The sequence below is a fragment of the Nestor notabilis genome, unplaced genomic scaffold (genome assembly GCF_000696875.1).
Source record: "Nestor notabilis isolate BGI_N333 unplaced genomic scaffold, ASM69687v1 scaffold3208, whole genome shotgun sequence".
Classification (NCBI taxonomy): Eukaryota; Metazoa; Chordata; class Aves; order Psittaciformes; family Psittacidae; genus Nestor; species Nestor notabilis.
In genome coordinates, this window is record NW_009940472.1 from 1 (window position 1) to 18,962 (window position 18,962).

At 36.5% G+C, this 18,962-nt stretch overlaps 1 protein-coding gene across 1 annotated transcript in view; it reads left to right on the forward strand.

Moving 5' to 3' along the window:
• Nucleotides 1-58: 58 nt before the first annotated feature.
• Nucleotides 59-18,962, forward strand: part of BRD1 (bromodomain containing 1) — a gene marked incomplete at its 5' end in the record, with an annotated part of 42,653 nt that continues 23,749 nt past the window's right edge. Inside the window, 6 exons of the mRNA XM_010020362.1 lie at nucleotides 59-238; nucleotides 6,428-6,559; nucleotides 9,924-10,052; nucleotides 11,437-11,749; nucleotides 12,549-12,809; nucleotides 16,075-16,563. Coding sequence (XP_010018664.1) covers nucleotides 59-238; nucleotides 6,428-6,559; nucleotides 9,924-10,052; nucleotides 11,437-11,749; nucleotides 12,549-12,809; nucleotides 16,075-16,563 — 1,504 coding nt within the window. The remainder of the gene's footprint in view (nucleotides 239-6,427; nucleotides 6,560-9,923; nucleotides 10,053-11,436; nucleotides 11,750-12,548; nucleotides 12,810-16,074; nucleotides 16,564-18,962) is intronic.

The window sequence follows — 18,962 nt, forward strand, 5'->3', positions numbered from 1 at the left end:
TATATGATGTTTAACTTCCATAGACAAATATGTTTTATGCTTTGCTGTGAAAAATACAATATCAGTTTTTCCATATTTTAGATTAAATAAGATTATGAATCAGGTGGCCATTCAGCGGAAGAAGCAGTTTGTTGAACGAGTGCACAGTTACTGGTTGCTTAAAAGACTGTCTAGGAACGGTGTTCCTCTGTTGAGAAGGCTGCAGTCCAGTTTACAGTCACAAAGAAACACACAACAGGTATGTGACATACTTTTTACTTATAAGAACTCTGAAAAATTATTCTAAAGAGTAAAAATTAACCAGGGAGCATAGTAGAGTGAAAACTTTCTCTTATTCAGGACTGAGTAAATTTTTCACCTTATTCTTAAGTAATACGACCTATATTGGAAATGGGGCATTATCTGATCCTTTTTAATTTGGGATATGAAAAGAAAAATATTTGTGCAGGGTTTTTTCTTTGTTTTCCTTAATTGTTTCACAAAAAATACGGTCACCAAAACTATCCTGATGTCATCATTCATTGACTAGTGTTGTGGTTTTTTGGAACTCGTCCTATGAATTACTAAGATAAAAAAAAATCTAGTATTAAATACATTAAAAGGTGCAAAGCGAATGTCATCTTTGACACTTACAACTCAGAAAAACAGGGATTTTTGCAGAGTAGAGGTTAGACATTCTGGGTTAAAGACTTCAGATGCAGATCCTTATTACTTACCTTGTTCACTAGTAACAGAATAAAGAACAAGTTGTTGATGAAGTTCAAAGACCTGTTTCCACTTTTAGTTTCACTTTTGACATAGTTGAGTGGGATTGTAGGCAAGCATAAATTTACGCTGATACTTTGATCAGGTAAAACTCATCCTAGCTAAAATACATCTGGCTGGTTAAAGTTATATGCATTTATCAGTTCGAATTGCTGGAAAACAATAAAACAGGCACTCCAGATGTGTGTCATTCAGAAAGTGATAGTCTTCTGCTTCCTATTTGTACAATACTAGCAGCTCTTCAGTGACATTAGACATTTTGGCAGGTCTTTTACTGTTTTGGTTCTCTCCATTCTCCAGGTGTTTGACTTCCAGTGGAACTGTTCCTGTAAAATAGCCTCTAGAACTTAACTGCATTTTATAATCATTTACTTCTATTAAATTGAGCACTCCCTCCCCCCCCCCACCTTTAAAGCTTAACAATTATTTTTGTTTGAATTGCATTGCTATTTGCTGATTAAGTCATCAATTGATGTAGTCATAAAAAGACTGTGGTCAACACTGCTTATTATTTGATCTGTCATTCTTTTGTGTGTTTCTTTTCTTGGCTTTTCATGGGGGAAAAAACAAAACAAAACAAAAAAAAACCCCTAATTAATAATTCCCAAGATAATTGAGGTTGGAAGGGACCTCTGGAGGCCATCTGGTCCAACCCGCTGCTCAGGCAGGGCCACTTAGAATAGGTTGCCTGGGACTGTGTCCAGACAGCTTTGGAGTATTTCCAAGGGTGGAGAGTCCACAACCTCCCCGGGCAACCTGTGCCAGTGCTTGGTCACGCTCAGTGTTTTCTGATGTTTGGAGGGATCCTCCTGTTTTTTTCTTTGTGCTGCCCCTGGTTCTCGGGTCACAGGGCAACACTGAAAAGAGCCTAACTCCGACCTCTTTGCACCCTCCCTTCAGGTGTTTATATACATTGGTGAGATCCCCCCTGAGCCTTCTCTTCTCCAGGCTAAAGAGTCCCAGGTCTCTCAGTGTTTTCTCAGAGCTGAGATGCTTAAATTCCTTTTTGTGGAATGTAGGCGGATTCCTTTCAGACGGCATTAACTTTGAATATAAATTGGCCACTTGTTCATCTTTCTTCCATTGCTTCTATATTACTCCATTTTAATACTATTTTTGGGGGGTGTAATTTCTCTAAAATATTTGGTATTCTACTTTAAATCTCTCATCTTTTAATCCTGTATGCAAAGTGGCTATTCTGAAGAGTGGTGCCTGGCACTTACCTAGTAATACCAGAAATTATTTTATTCAGATAATAACCGCTGGGTCATTTTTAAATGAGCTTGAATCCTTAAAAATAATAAAATCAAGCACAAAAGTCATGGGCTTATGTGGCAGTATAGACCTAGGCTATAGTTAGTGTGAAATATATATACTTGATAGTTGGTAGTTGGGAAGTACTGTTCCTATTGAGATGGCATGATGAGACTGCAACATTTCTAAATATTTAAATAGAAACTACCAAAATGAAAGAATTCTTATTGAAGTTGGATTATGATTCTATAATAAAATAGGGGTTAGGAGCTGTTTAGAATCTGTTTGCCTTTTTTGCACTCCCGTACAAACTCTATTTATTTCTTTTCTATCCAGAACTATGCATTATTCCTTAGAAAATATTTTCTAAATTGAAAACTATTTATATTGGTTTATTAAAAATGTGGGTACTTCTGAACTTTCTTAATGGAAACTTACATTAACTTTGTCTTTTGAAAAGAAAAAGCAATTTTCAAGCAGAGCTGAGTATTAAATGATTCTATTGATGAAAAATACGTAGGTGGTAGTGCTTTTCAGTGAGTAGTGAGTATCCTGTGGCATGGCAGAATGGTATGATATTGCCCATACCATCTTCAATAAGTATATGGAATGCCTATTAAAGTAGTCATAACTGTAAAGTGTTTGGTGCATTAGTCATCTTCATAAAGAATGAAGACTAATAAACAGCAGTACCATGGCTGTTTTGAGAATGCCTCAAAGTTTTAAGATGCACATGGTAATTCATTTCAGTCTAGATGGGAATATTCTTTTCACCTCATTTTGTGTGAGAGGTCAGAACATCAAGAAACCTAAATAAGTTTTCGTCTGTCAGAGGAACATCAACACTCATGTAATACAGATTTAGAGAAGATTTTTTTTTTAATTATTTCAACTGAAAAGAAATGTTAGGATGAGGAACCAAAACCGTGAAAATGGTTTCAAGATGCCTAGTGGAATTTGGCTTTGATCCCTCTCTAAGTATCATTTACTAGAACAAATTTGGCAGGGGGAGAAGCATTCCTGATTTATGGTTACTTCCTAATAAACGTCTTTCAGATCTTATTTATGATACGCTTTTGGTGGTGATGTTATATCAACTAACAGTTCCAAACCAGGCAAGAATATCTTGGCTTATATGCTACCTCACCATCTGCAGGAATAAGGAACCATCTGAAAGAATGGTTTATACTATCACTTCTCTCTCCACCTAGAAATTCAGGAAGGGTATTGGAAATACTGTGATAAATTTATATCCCCTTTTTTTTTCTGCATTTAAAGAATGGTTGAATAAAAGTAACACATGCAATCTAAGCATAGTAGGGAGCATTGTTGTTGCTGTAGGGAGATTGATTTAAAACTGCTGTTATTATAGTATATAATAAACTGCTGTGAGAGAAACAAAGAAGGTGCTGGTGACTAAGGTCACATCAGAAGATTTCAGTAAAAACACAAGTTACAACCACCAAATGGTTTTGACTGATTAGCGTACAGGTGCCAGCAGAGGGTCTTCATAAAACTAATTGTATTGATCAAGATCCAATTTCGTCACTATTGGAAATAGAATTTCCAGTTCTATTTTTGTTTGGCTTATATCAGTTATGGTCCATGTAGGGAGTGAGGCTATCCCCAATTATTCACATCCAGAGGAAGGGGCGATGTGTTGGTGCACTGACAGTATTCCTACTAGTAGGCAGAGACTGGTAATGTACTTATGGGGGGAGCTGGAGCTGAAGACCAGTTCTCAGTTGATGCATGTTCTGTGTGTAGGTGTTAGAAGTGCTACCCTCTTCCCTCAGTATTAATAAATGTCTCAGTTTTGGCTTTCTTTCTAGGTAATACTTGGTGTTCAGCAAGAACTGAGTCCATCAGAAAACACCACAGAGTTTCTTTCTAAATTTTTCTTCTGTTGTCTGCCAGAAGCAGCTTCCTGGCTTTGTTATAGAAAGAAAGATTTGGAAGAAGAACATTCTACCAGGAAAGTTAATAGAAACTTTCCTTGCTAAAAAGCTTTTGAAAACTAAATTTTTTAAAAGGAACTCTTTTTATCCAAGTTTTTAGTAGTTAGGTATTGGAAACCGGTGCATCGTGCTCTCTTCAGCTTGCTTGGATCTTTTAATCTAATTAAACTATATAGAATAAATAGGTTAGGGTGAAGAGGGTTTATCTCATCAATTGTAACCCTGTCTGCCAACATTAGTTCGCATAGAAGTGTCAGAAAATGGGAGGCTTACTATTAATCCCCAAGCTGGAACAACATTCAAGAGGGGAGTATATGTGCACACAAAGGCAAGTTAGGTGCTCTTAATAGTGTGGGCCACATCTGCAGATATACACCGACCTGCCTGTTTTATGGAATGAAATTAGTCAAACAACTGGTTCAATTTACAGAATTTTTTTTCTTTTTTTTATTTTTATTTTTTTTTTTTAAAGCGCAGTCGCACCTTCAGGTTTAGCCAAATCCTGAAGTCTCTGATGAGCTACCCCAAGGCCTGCTGTAACAAAGTAACTTTTTTTTTTCTTGCTGTATTTAAGTTTCCTGACCCACCCTAAAACTAGCATGGTTTTGTTGACTTAGCTTTGAGCAGGGTCAGTTCCCCAGTTTCATGAACTATGCAATTACATAGGGCAAAAGAGCGGACTCTGAATGGCTGCAAGCAAAGGGAGGACAAGTCTTCCACTTTTAGCAATAGCCACATCTTAAATTTCGGTACTGAAAAACAAGAAACTATGGAAAAATTGTATAGCTGTGTCAGTTAACAGTTAGGTTGCTTTTCCACACATGGGTCTCATACTCAGAACTAGAGGGATGTAAGAGAACAGCAATTCGTGGCACTGTAGACTTTCTAATTCAGTCAGTCTGAGAATTTTAGAGAATTGAAAACATACGTATTATTTTTTCTGTCAGAATTTACTTTAAACTGTTCTGTCCTTCAGCAGTTAAATTATTACATGTCTAAGTCAAAACTTAACTCCTTGAAAGAAATTGTAACTGTCAGTAGTAATAGTTATTAGAAAAGGGAACTAGAAGTTTCTAGCTACAATTTTTCAGACTTTTTTTTTAAAGAGGAACAAACTGTTGTTTCCAGATTGCTGTATTATAATACAGAGGTAATAGTTAAGGATTTTCAACTTCACTGAAGTCAGAGACTTGAATAAAACTAACCTCATATCTTCTGTGGATACTTGCCTCTACAAAAGTGTATAAAACAGTAAAACATGATGCAGATCATAGAATCATAGCACTCACAAATCTATTCACTATTTTTTTTAAACTGCCACTTTTTGCAGTTCTATTTTTAGAACATTCTGTTGTTCTAAATAGTGAAAAATTGCACAAGCTTCCTTTAAAGTGCTTGTGATATTTCTAAATTATCCTTCTGTTAAGGAGGTTTCTCCTTCAAGTGTAACAATTTGTAATGTCGGGTTTTGTTTATCTGCTCAGGCATCTTTATTCTTCTGTCTTCTATTTTTTTATAACTTACAGAATTTATGTATTGTTTGCTTTAGTTTGAAAAAAAAATTGACAATTACTTATCAAGTGTATACCGCATTATGCTTTGGATCTCTTTCTGAGATTCTTTTATAAAATACTCATTTTTAATGTAATAATTTTCCAAAACAGATGTTTCCTTAGTGTACTTGGTACTAATATGAGGACTTCATGACCTTGTTTCTGCTGAATTACCAATACCATTTGAATACTATAGGTAGTATTCCAATATCCTTATTTTTCTTATGAAAAGTACTAAAAAAAAATTCTGTTTTCTGTAATGCACAGATCAAACTAAATACTGCAAGTGTTCAAACACTACTTTTTCCTAAAAATGTGTGAATTATTTCATCTGTTTGCTGAAAGGTTGTATTTACTGCATTACCCATTTCCAGTACCACATAAAGTTACTATAAATTGCTTTTTATTTCCTATCCTCAGAAGTAGTAGTGATTTTGTTCTGTTACAAGTGTGCCCTCATTCTGCTGGGAGCGGGGGAGGTGGACTGTGTGAATTCAAGAAGAATTGGTTTCTAACAGGCCTGAGTTTGTGAAGAAGCTGATGATCTTCACGTGGTTTGGATTCTAATGTAAAAATACTGAATCTTATTTTACAGCTTGTTAAATTGCTGGGTTGCTGTTTGCTGTATTGCTTCTTCTGGCGTGAATAGCCTTCACCATAGGATTGCTTCCTGGTTTTTATAGATTTTGTTTTCAGCTAGATGGTCAAGAAACTCTAGAAGATATCCTGACCAGAGGCTTTCTTTTGTTGCAGTATGAAGCTTATGATCAACTACCATAACTATTAGACAGTAGTTTCTCTTTTCTTGGAAATATATTCTGTAATTGCATAAAGCTTAGCTTATAAAAACAGGTTAATGTTTCTCATGTCATGAAAACCTTTTGATTCTTTTCTTAGAGAGAAGATGATGAAGAAATGCAAGCCTTAAAAGAAAAATTGAAGTACTGGCAAAGGCTGCGTCATGATCTTGAAAGAGCACGTTTGTTGATTGAACTTATACGTAAGCGTGAAAAATTAAAAAGAGAACAGGTAAAGGGCATCTTTCATTTGCTGAAACTTTTCTGAAGCAAAGATAATTTAAGTGTTCTCACACAAAGTTTTTGCAATAGAAAGACTGCCGTGTTTGTCTTTTAATCCTCACATAGGATCAAGAAATGTGTGTATGCGTGCACTCATGCAAACTGTTTAAAATACATAAAATTATCATAAAATCACACAATGGTTTGGGTTGGAAGGGACCTTCAATGATTACCTAGTCCAATGCCCCTGCAAATCAACAAGGAAATCTTCAACTAGATCATACTGCTCAAAGTGCTGTCCAGCCTGACCTTGAATGTCTCCAGGGACATGGCATCTACGACACTCCTGGCATCTCTCTGCTCCAGTGTTTCACCACCCTCAATGTAAAAAAAATTCTTATATCTAGTCTACATCTACCCTGGTTTAGTTTACAACCATTATCTTTTATCTTGTTGCAAGAGGCTCTACTAGAGAGTTTGTCCCCATCTTTTTTAATAAGCTTCCTTTAAGTACTGAAAGGTGCAATAAGCTCTCCTCACAGCCTTCTCTTCTCCAGGCTGAACAACCCTGACTCTCTTCATAGGAAGGTGTTCCAGCCCTCCGATCATTTTTGTGATCCTCTTCTGCACCCTCTCCAACAGGCCTGTGTCTTTTCTGTGTTAGGGGCCCCAGAACTGTACACAGGGCTCCAGGTGGGGTCTCACCAGAGCAGAGTAGAGGGGCAGAATCACCTCCCTTAACCTGCTGATTGTGCTTCTTTGGATGCAGCCCAAGATATGATTGGCATTCTGGGCAATGGGCACACGCTGCTGGCTCATGTCCAGTTTTTCATCCACCAGTACCCCCAAGTCCTTCTCCACAGGGCTGCTCTCAATCCATTCATCCCTCATTTGTATTAATACTGGGGGTTGCCCTGACTCAGGTGCGGGACCTTGTACTTGGCCTTGTTGAATCTCATGAGGTCCACACGGGCCACCTTCTCAAGCTTGTCCAGGTCCCTCTAGATGGCATTCTGTCCTTCAGGCATGTCAGCTGCACCACTCAACTTGGTGTTGTCCACTGAGGGTGCACTTGATCCCACTGTCTGTGTCATTGATGAAGATATTAAACAGTACAGGTCCCAGTACAGTACCCTGAGGGACACCACTCATCACTGATTTCCATCTGGATATTGAGCCATTGTCTGCTACCTGTTGGATAAGACCGACGAGCCAATTCCCTATGTACCAAACAATTCATCTATCAAATTCCTATCTTTCCAATTTAGAGAGAAGGATATTGTGAGGGTCTGTGTCAGAGACGTTCCAGAAGTCCACATAGATCACACCCGTAGTTCTTCCGTTGTCTGCTGATGTAGTCACTCCATCACAGAAGGCAACAAGGTTTGTTAGGCAGGACTTGTCCTTGGTGAAGCCATGCTGGCTGTCTCAAATCACCTGCTTTAACATGGCTTCTAGGAGGATCTCTTCTGTGATTTGCCCAGGTACAGAGGAGAGGCTGACAGGTAAGTAGTTCCTCCTTTCTAAGTTTTTTGCTAAGGAAGTGGCCTCCGTTCTGTGTTTTTTAAAAATGGATGCAATGTTTCCCTTTTTCCAGTCTTTGAGGACTGCACCCGACCACCATAACTTTTCAAGTACCTTAGAGTGTCTTGGCAGCTACATCTGCCAGTTCCCTCAGGACTCTGGGATGCATCTCATCAGCTCCTATAGACTTACGTATATTCAGGTTCCTTAAATGGTCACAAACCTGATCTCTTACAGTGGGAGGGACTTTGCTCCCCCAGTCCTTTTCCTTGAGGTGCATCTACTTGAGAGGTATGGAAAGACTGAGGCAAAAAAGTTGTTGGGTACCTCAGCCTTCTTTTCATCCATTGTTACCAATTTGCCAGTCGCATTCCTGGGGGGGAATGCTTTCTTTGACTTTACTCTTCTGGCTGACATACCTGTAGAAACCCTTCTTATTATTCTTTGTGTCCCTTCCCTTGCTGACGCCCTCCCTGCACAACAAGGCAGCGTCCCTTGTGAACAGCCTGTAGCCATCAATAGCCACACTCCAGTCATGGGATTTATCCCAGCATGTTTCAGTAGTGGCAAATAGGTCATCACTTTCTAGCATCACAGTAGCCTCCAGCTCCTCCTGTTTGTTGCCTGTGCTGTGTGCACTGGTGTAGAGAAATTATTTAACAAGCCATTCTGTTAGACTTGCAAAGATGATTGGTTTCTGAAGAAGTGTAGAAAATTTGATCTTTTGTGTTTTCCCAGTACATTTGTCTATACTGAGTAGCACTTTTATTCTTCTGTCACCAAAACAACGGAAAAAAACCCCCAAACCTGCATCTACGTCCTACAGCACTCTAGAGTTAACATTGCTGGGTGAAGAGATTTGAGGAAGTGATGATGCAGAAAGATAATATTTTATATGAAAACTGTAAAAGCAAGGTGTTTGCACTTACAAGTCTTTAACTGTCCTTATAAAAACACCATTCCATTTTTATTGTTTGCAAGCTGTGAACATTCATTGCAAGCTAATATAGTTTGTAATTCTTGAGTGCTTTCTGGAATTCCATGCATCATTCTTGAACATTCACATATCACTTGCTATACATGCATATTATATGTTGTTATTTATAAACATGTGTTTTATGTATGTGTTTGTACATGTATGCTTTGTTTACATGTTTATATTATATGTGCATACACACACACTGTTAATGTGTCCTTAAGAACTTACTTTTGCTATAACAAAACTGTTTCTTTAAATGGCCTGAAAATAAAACTATAGGGGAGTTGTAATATTGTAAAAAATAATGAATATTCTGAAGGATGATCAAGTATCTGAGCATTTTGTTGATTCTGTTTATCTAAATTTTTTTCTTGGAATTTACATAGCACACTGTCTTTGAAATTACTCTTGGTTTTGGTATGATGTAACCTGTAGATGTTCATCACATTCTCTTTTTACACTTTGAGCATGGCACTACAACTGAAATTTAATTTTAAACATGTTACTTTTTAAATTCCTGTTATTACTTTGGCATTGTTGGCTAAATAGGAAGCTGTTCTTGTGTAACATCTTTTCAAACAGAAATACAGTTACAAAGGGGAACAAGACTGATTTATAGATAAAATACAAATTTCAGTTGTGAGAAGCTGAAGTTGAGTCTGCAATGAAGGGATGAGAATAATTTTTTTTCTTGCAATCAGGAGCTGAAAATGGGTGTCAGATGTGAACTGATGATATTAAAAATAATATTGAACTCACTTAAATATATTTGTGGTGTTTCATATCTGAAGTAATATACTATTGCTGCAAAACAACTTTAAAATGGTATCTTAAGGAATAATGCTTAATTGGATAATTACTACTTTTGTAGGTCAAGATTGAGCAGGTTGCTATGGAACTTCAGCTTACTCCATTCACTGTACTTCTGCGATCAGTTCTGGATCAGCTGCAGGAGAAGGATTCTGCTCGGATATTTGCTCAGCCAGTGAACCTTAAGGAGGTATGGTTTAAGATGCATTTCCTTGTGTTTAGATAGAACTCGGTGGCATTTAAATACAAGAAACAGATCACTGCATGCAGAGTTGGAAGCAGCATTACCTTTTGTCATGGTTTAAGCCCAGGCAGTAACTCGGTACCACGCAGCCACTCGCTCACTCCCCTGCTTCTACCTCCCCCCACTCCCGGAGGGATGGGGAGGAGAATCGGAGGAATGTTAACTCCCATGGATTGAGATAAAAGCAGTTCAGTAACTAAGGTATAATACAAACCACTACTGCTACCAATAATAATGATAAGAGGAATAACAAGGGAAGAGAATATAAAACTAAAAGGGGAAAAGGAAAACAGTAAACACAAGTGTTGCAAAATACAATTGCTTGCCACCCGCTGACCGATACCCAGCCCAACTCGAGCCATGATCTGGGCCTTCCAGGTAACTCCCCTCAGTTTTTATACTGGGCATGACGTGCTGTGGTATGGAATACCCCTTTGGCCAGTTTGGGTCAGGTGCCCTGTCTCTGCTTCCTCCTGGCTTCCTATGCCCCTCCTCCCTGGCAGAGCATGAGACTGACAACTCCTTGATCGGGGCAGGCATTACTTAGCAACAACTAAAAACATCGGTGTGTTATCAGTGTTGTTCTCAGACTAAAGTGGAAAACACAGCACTGCACCAGCCACTAGGAAGGAGAAAAACAAGCTGAACCCAGGACACCTTTTAATCTCTATTCTGATAATTTGCATTATGATTTAGGATTTACTCCTATGAAAGTCCATTTATGCTCATATCTCAAAATAATTTCTGGGACATGTATGGAATAACCTGGTACATATTGATCTTCTGTGATACGGTTATTTGATGAAGCAGACTCAAAATAGAAATGTGGATACTGTGTTCTTACTTTCAGGTGAAATTCCATTCACTGGGAAACTAGATAGAATGTAGGTGTGTGTGTATATGTACATATACAATACTTCCATACATGTGTATAAATAACATGTAGACATGTAGACATGTCTGTTTAAATTATGTGTATATATATGTGTGCATATGCTACATGCAGCTGTGTATTATATATGCATACATTTATAAGTATGTGTATATGCATAAATACATGTGAAATATGTACACAAAACCATAGAATTACAGAAACGTGTAGTTTCGGCACCTGTTAATAGAGCTCTAACTTGTTACCTAAAATGCAGAATCTTGTAATACATAAACTTCTGTTGGCATGCAAATGTTTGCATTTATAAGCTACGCTTCAAAGCTCTTTATTAGAGGTGTTGCAAAATATGTTAAAAAGTGTGGATCAGTTAATAGCTGATGTTACTTTGTCTGTAGTAAAGTAATTTTTCCCATTTGTGTTTTAAATGTTTATTCAAAGGTTCCAGACTATTTGGATCATATTAAACATCCTATGGATTTCTCTACCATGCGAAAACGGTTAGAGGCTCAAGGCTATAAAAACCTCAGTGAGTTTGAAGAAGACTTCAATCTTATCATAGATAACTGTATGAAATACAATGCAAAAGATACAATATTCTATAGAGCGGCAGTGCGGTTAAGAGATCAAGGAGGTGTAGTTCTCAGGCAAGCTAGGCGAGATGCTGAAGGAATCGGTTATAATAATGAAACTGGAATGCACTTACCTGAACGGCCTAAACTTGAGTCACCCCAGCCTTTCTCTTGGGAAGATGGTAAGATGTTTTCGGATTATCTATAAAAGTTGCATTTTCCATTACACACAGTGTGTATATTCCATACAGATGATTTACGATTGTTGCTGTTCGATTTGCTGACTAGATTCCCCTCCCTGCCCCCCCATTAAAAAATGGCTTGAAAGATTCAAGTGTTTCTATTCTACTAGATCTGTTATTTTAACAGTCTTGTCCAGTTTCTGATTTTGATAATGCCAGAGGCTAATTTAGCAAGATATGTGAAAAAGGTTTTTAAATTGAATGCTTGCTTTCATGTGATTGTATGTGCTTGTAAATCATGGAAAATTACTACCAGTAAACACTCTTAAGCACATTCTTAAATAACCTACTGAATTAAAAAATCAAATGTGTTTGTAATACTAGGAATTAAAATAGCTTCTTTTGACATACACATTAGTTTTCTAAGGTTTCGGCAATAAAGGAGAATAATTAACATGTTTCTTTTATAACCATAATCTTATCCTTCTCTTTGACAAGAAGAAAATAATCTCTTAGGGTGGGAAGGATTAATTATGTCTTCTTTCTGACCTATAATTCTTTGCTCTGCTATTTTAGCTTTCTTGAGCAAAATGCTGATCAAGGAGAACAGTAATTATGTAGTAGGAATTCATTTCAACATTTCTTCACTGGTAACGGTGAAGCTACTAAGACTGTAATCTAAGTAGCTTTTTGATGATGTTTTTTAGTTCTGGCAAGTGAATTTTATTTTTTCCTCCTTTTAGTAGTAGTATTCTGGAAAACACTAACATATTTTCAATCATGTGTATTTTGACTTTAGTGGATAGGTTACTGAATCCTGCAAACAGAGCGCATATGTCCTTGGAAGAACAGCTGAGAGAGCTGCTAGAAAAACTTGATCTCACCTGTTCAATGAAATCCAGTGGCTCAAGGAGCAAAAGAGCAAAGCTGTTAAAGAAAGAAATCAACATTATTCGCAACAAACTTAGTCAGCAACACAACCAAGTTCCTCAAATAGAATCAGGTATTGGAAGTTTTGAAGAAGAAAGTGGAGCATTAGAACAAGATGGAGAAGAGGAAGGTAAGAATTTAAACTATGTTTAAACCAGTACTGTTCTGAACTTCTTCAGTCAGGTGCTTTAATAATATTTATTAAAGTATAGTAAATATTATATTTAATTTTTCAATGGACACATAGCCACTTAATCACAACAAATATTTGAAAAGTATGAGAATGATACCATTAAGCAAAATCTGCCTCCATTATTTTTCAAAGTAACAAGGCTTTTTAGAAATCTAGATGTTAAGAAATGAAAGTACAGACAATCTCACATGAAAAGAAATTGGAAATGCCCAAGTGGAAATATCTTTGTACTTTCAGAAATCCACTTAAAAAACAAAATATGTGTTGGGGATCATGTGAGTCTAGGTCAGTGATGCTGAAAACTCTGGCCATTGTGCTGTCTCTTGTAGCCGTTCTTACTTTCTACTCCATACCCTGGGGAGGGTGGAGGATAGGTCTGGATTGTTAATTTAGTTTGTTTGGTTTGGGTTTGGTTTTTTTGGGGGATGTTTTTTGTTGGGTTTGTTGGGTTGTGTTTTTTTAATCTAACTATTGCTAGGACTTAACAAACTTAATGTTGTAGAATCAAATCAGCCATATCTAACCAGCCCTTCCCCTTGTGCTATTCTTCCTCCTTAAAACTGGTCTCAAAGCTGCATCTACTCTTGGCTAATTCCCATTGATTTCAATGAGAGCAGTATACTAGAAAGACCTAACTTTATATTTCAGTTGAATATTGTATCTGTACTTTTAGGATTTAAATCAGTTACTGAGGTGTCTTTATTGCTCATTTTTAAATGTTGCCAAGAAAATCTAGTGTCTCAAAAAAACCAAGTTCTTTTGAGTTTTTGTTGCGTGATCAGCTTGCCTCTAAAAAGCTAATCAATTTTTCTTTAGGAGAGTTAGAGATATGTTTCATTTTGCATTAAATGAGAGGAGGAAAGAGCTCAAGGGAAAATGGAAGCATGGTAATAAATAAGAGAGTCTGTCTGGTACAGCTTGATGTTACCAGAATTTTTGAAAGATGAAGTCAATAAAATGACTGTCTTTAACTGCCATTCAGACAGAAACTTGGATTTTAATTCTTAGTGTGACTAAGAGAATGCTTTTCAAACATATAACTTGCTTGAGATTTGAATGACAATGGTAGAAAAAGTATATGTGAATCAACACACTTACCTTGTTCTTGAGGCCATTAAGTATTCTTAAACATTTAATGATTTTTTTAAATTTATATTTTATTTTATTTGTAATCTTCAAGTGATGATGCTACTGAATATAGGAATGTGGTTTCAGACAGATAGCTGAAGTTTTTACTTCTAGCTTTTCTATGACACAGCCTTTCACTGCAGCTGTTGTGCAAGAAATAGTCCAAAAGTGAGCAGTAACTGTTTCCTTATAGTCACAGAATACTTTTTAAAAAAAGATAGTGAAGAGCACGATCCAGACTTGGTTGGCATTGTTGTTACAGTTCTGATCTAGTGAAAAAGTGATAGTCATTAATTCAAATTCCAGTTGGGAAGTGGAAGGTATTTAGAGGAGTAAAGAAGACACATTGCCAAAAAGAAAGATGAGGAAAGAAATAGAATCCTGTGTCCAAGATCACTACAGGACTTTATGTGAGAAGAGCAGTGAAATACCCTCTTGCAATTGTTTTCAATTGTGATTCTGTGAAAAATTTGGTACCAGAATAACCCCATGAAATTTAGGGTTTAATCTCTTAATTAGTTTTCGAATGCCTAAATATTTTTGTGAATATTTCCTAAATAATTGTAAGAAAATTAGAATTTGTTCACAAAGAAGAGTCACCTTACACATTCTAAACTACAGGCTTTTTTTTAGTTTGTGGTATTTAAATGTGTTTATCTGACTGTAGATTTCATTCTAAATGCCTTCCTGAAATATTATTTACCAATTCTAGTACTTGTGTGCCTTCAGAAGATGTGAGCATAGTTAATACTTTATTTTAACAATATTCTTTTTAACAGGAACTATGCTATGGTTTTATTAGACCATAAACAACGGGGCAGAGATTTTTCAGCTCTTAGTCATTGATTTCAAGTAAGCATTGCTGAGCCAAAACCAAAGTGATACAGAGATAATATTTAATCCACTACAGATACAGGGCTTAAGCCCTTGGGGTTTTTAAACCTTTTTTTTCACGTGGTATAGAAAAATTAACTAAATTTTAAAATTTTATGTAGTGGCATAAATACTCTATTGGTCTCATAAAGTTACTTTAGAATAAGCATTTTCTTTATTATTAGTTTATATTTTAGAAGGTTCTTTCGGAAGCTAGAAAGAAGGTTGTAACATCTTTTTGAGTTGGTAATTATGGGTTAGGAAGCCTTTTAATCTGTATTTGGGAATGCTGCAATAGTAGAATGTTTATTTGCTCTTCCATCACTTTTGATGGAAAACTGAAACAAGTTTTATGTACTCACAGTTATATCTCCATTGTCTTTTCCCAGCATAGAATATCCTGGAATTGACCGGGAATGATCATGTTAAAAAAAAAAAAAAAAAAAAAAGGAAAAGAAAAGGGGGGAGAGGGAGAGTATGAAGAAATAATGGTAGAGGGTGGTTTTTCTGACTTCTCCTATCAAGTCTGCATTGTCAAGTGTGTATTTGCCAACTAGTGGCTGGTCAAGCTGCAAGACTTCGGGGGTGGTGGGTTTTTCATCCCCTTTTTTTATTTGTTTTTGATAGATAATACATAGCCAGGACTGTAGAACAGCTTTGCAAGTCTTGTCTTTCTGGAGATTTTGTGATGCATTTTAGCTCATTCTCGCAGATCAGTTTACAAATAAGGAAAGCAGGGGGGGAGTTATGCTTATCTGAAAAATTTGTCTTAGGCAGGTAAGGTGAATATTGATAAGGTGAAATAGATAAAAATGTATATTAAAATGTACTTGAATGGCAGTATAATTACATTTACAGATAACCATCCACAACCCCAGCTTTCTATTTAAAAAAATAGATTTCTTAGTTTTTAGTTAATGAAACTAACATAACTGCATGAGAAGTAAAAAGTATTTATCCAGGTGTAAACTCTTAACACCAACTATAAACACCTACTTTTCTATCCCTGTTACATTCCCATTATAAAAGTAGAAACTACTAACTAGGACAGATTGTTACTAGACAAGGTTTGTTTTTAAAATGTTATGCTTTGTTTCCAAACAACAATTTATTTGGTGGGCTGCACATTTATAGTGAGTTTTATAATAGACTTTATAACTACAGGTTTTCAAAAATCACACTCTATTTATAATTTTTTCAGGAGATAAATCTCCCCCTAAACTTGAACCATCAGATGCATTACCTCTTCCTTCAAACTTGGAGACTAATTCAGAACCACCAACCCTCAAACCAGTAGAACTCAATCCAGAGCAGAGTAAGCTTTACAAAAGAGTAAAATTTGATAATGAATTATATAGCACTTCCATTCAGAAAGAAATAAATGGACACACTCCAGAACACTTACTTGACAGTAATCTCAATGAGTCGACTGTTTCTGCTGTAGCTGAGTCATCAACTGATGTAAACAGACGTACATCCATTCTCTTCTGCAAATCGAAAAGTATAAGCCCCCAAAAGTCTGCAAAGAACACTGAAACCCAGCCAACTTCTCCACAGCTAGGGACCAAAACCTTTTTGTCTGTAGTCCTTCCAAGGTTGGAGACACTTCTGCACCCAAGGAAAAGATCAAGGAGTGCATGTGGAGATTCTGAGGTTGATGATGAGTCCCCTGTAAAGCGCTTGGATACAGGTAAATGTTACAAAACTTACTTGAATGGATGCCTCTCAAAATTTAACATACCTGTTAATATTTTGACATTATTGTAAATCTTCAGCTTCTAGCACCTGAGCAGCTTTTCCTCATAGCTGAGTAGTTACAGTTCAGAAAATTACTGATTCGTTTTTGTTGGCCCTATACAGTTAGATTTAGTGAACCAAGTAGTACTTTTTCATAGTTTTCACTTAAACTATGAAATCTTCCATTTACATGTATGAGTAGGTGATTTTTTTTCTTAAGCTGCTTTATATTTCCTTCTGTTGAAACCAGTAGGAAAGGTGAATCAGCTGCGTTTTGGAAATGCCCTGTTAAATTACATGGAAACTTCATTTATGGTGCCAAAACTAGAACTCTTGTAAGGAGGAACATGGAAAATACTTGTTCCATGCCTGACTTCATTTTGCTGTAGTGTTACTCCAAGCATATTTTCTCATTATGAAATTGATGACTGTGTACAAGGTGCTTTATATACCATGTATTTTATGGAAGTGTTAAATTCCAAGAGTATAATGACCTTTCCTGCGTTTCTTTTGTTTTTTAGTCTGTGCATTTTAAATAAAGTTGAAATATACAAGTGTGACATTATGCTCTTAATGAGACTTCTCTGAAGAACATTAAAGAAATGTTACCTTGATACATTGCTGCAGTACAGCTGAAGACATTAATTACACCTTTTCTTAGCAAACCATAGTTGTATTTATTGGAGAAGTTTGAATAAAACCCTCTTTGAGGAAGAACAGCACCCTAAGGAAATTACTTAAGTACATTTCCTTAACGTTATCCATGGCCATTGCTATGACTTCTGTTTTACCTTTGAAATAAATACTCTGGTTCATTGTCATGTTGATAACCCATCTGCAGGTGTGAAAAAAGCCTGTGGGTTTTTATGTCTTTGAATGAAAGGCAAAGGAACTTAAATTGTGAAGATGTGCTCCAAAAGCTGTTTTGGGTTTTATACTGTTTTTTTGTGGTTTGGGTGAGAAGGGGGTGGGTTGGTTGGTTGGTTTAGGTTTATTTTGGTTAGTTGGGGTTTTTGGTTTGGTTTGGTTTATTTTTTGTTTGCTTGTTTGAGTATTTTTTAGTCATCAAGTGAGGAGGAAAATTATTCTAATGCCTGAATCGTAGCATAAGAAAGTGATAAGTAAGATTTGGGGAGTGGGGGGTGTGGCTTCTTGTTTATCATAGGGTGGTTCAGGTTGGAAAGGACCTTAAGATCATCTACTTCCAACCCTCTGCCTTGGGCATGGTCAGCGTTGGGATTGATCCTGTCCACCGTGTCTGTCAGTGACATGGACAGTGGCATTGAGTGCACCCTCAGCAAGTTTGCTGGTGACTTTGTTTTGCTTCTTTCTCCTCTTTGGAAGCCTGTTTCCATTCTGTTTCGTAAGAGCTTGGAAGGAGCACGTGCATATATCTGATCTGGTACTTTAGTTCTGAAGCAGGAATCATATGAATGTAGTATGATGATAGAAAAGAGTTAATCTTCATTAATGATATAAAAAGCTTTGATATTCCAGTTTGCCAGTCTTTATCTCAATAATTTCATTCTGTACATTTATACAGGTTGCATTTTATCACACACAGTGCGAATCATTTTGTGCTAGGTCACACCAGGAATTAGTACTAATTCCTTGAAATTTTTATCTTAAACATTGTGAATTGATTGTTTTGGGGAAACGTGGTTTATTATACAGGAAAACTGACTTTTTGACAAAACCAAAAAACCAAGACACCAGATTTCTGAACACATTTTAAATCTGTCATTTTGTTCTTTTTCTCTCTGTGGGGTTGGTGTGTATGGGTCAAATATGCTTTTGGTTATCTTCAGAAAACCAAAAAAAACCCCAAACCACACTATTATGGATAGTTTCTTCTAATTTTAGTACTCTGCCTGTTTTAGAATTTCTAGGGTTTTGGTTTGTGGGGTTTTTCTAATATGTAGGAATAAAATCCAGTAAGTTAAAAGAATTTGTTCTAATTAAAATTCTATAGCCTCTTCCTGATGTGTGCGGAATTGGATTTATGTATGACTAATACTTAAGGGGCATTTGTATTTGTCTGTTCAGAAGAGACTCTGTATGTGAATTGGAATGTTTTAGCCAAATTATATTAATCTGAAAGTGTTCTAGTTATTCTTCGATAATGCATGGGGGTTTAGGCATATATAGTTCATACGGATGTGCCAGCTTATCAAGCTTGTTCCCATGATTCTTTTTTCATTTGCAACCAGACATTTTGCTTTCACATTGGAGATTTTATTCTGCATGTTATTTTCAGACTTGTTCAAGCAATTTGAGCTCAAGCAATTTGCAGTTGACAGCTATTTTGAGCTACAATTCAGCAGGAAATCAGGACAAAACTCACACGCTATC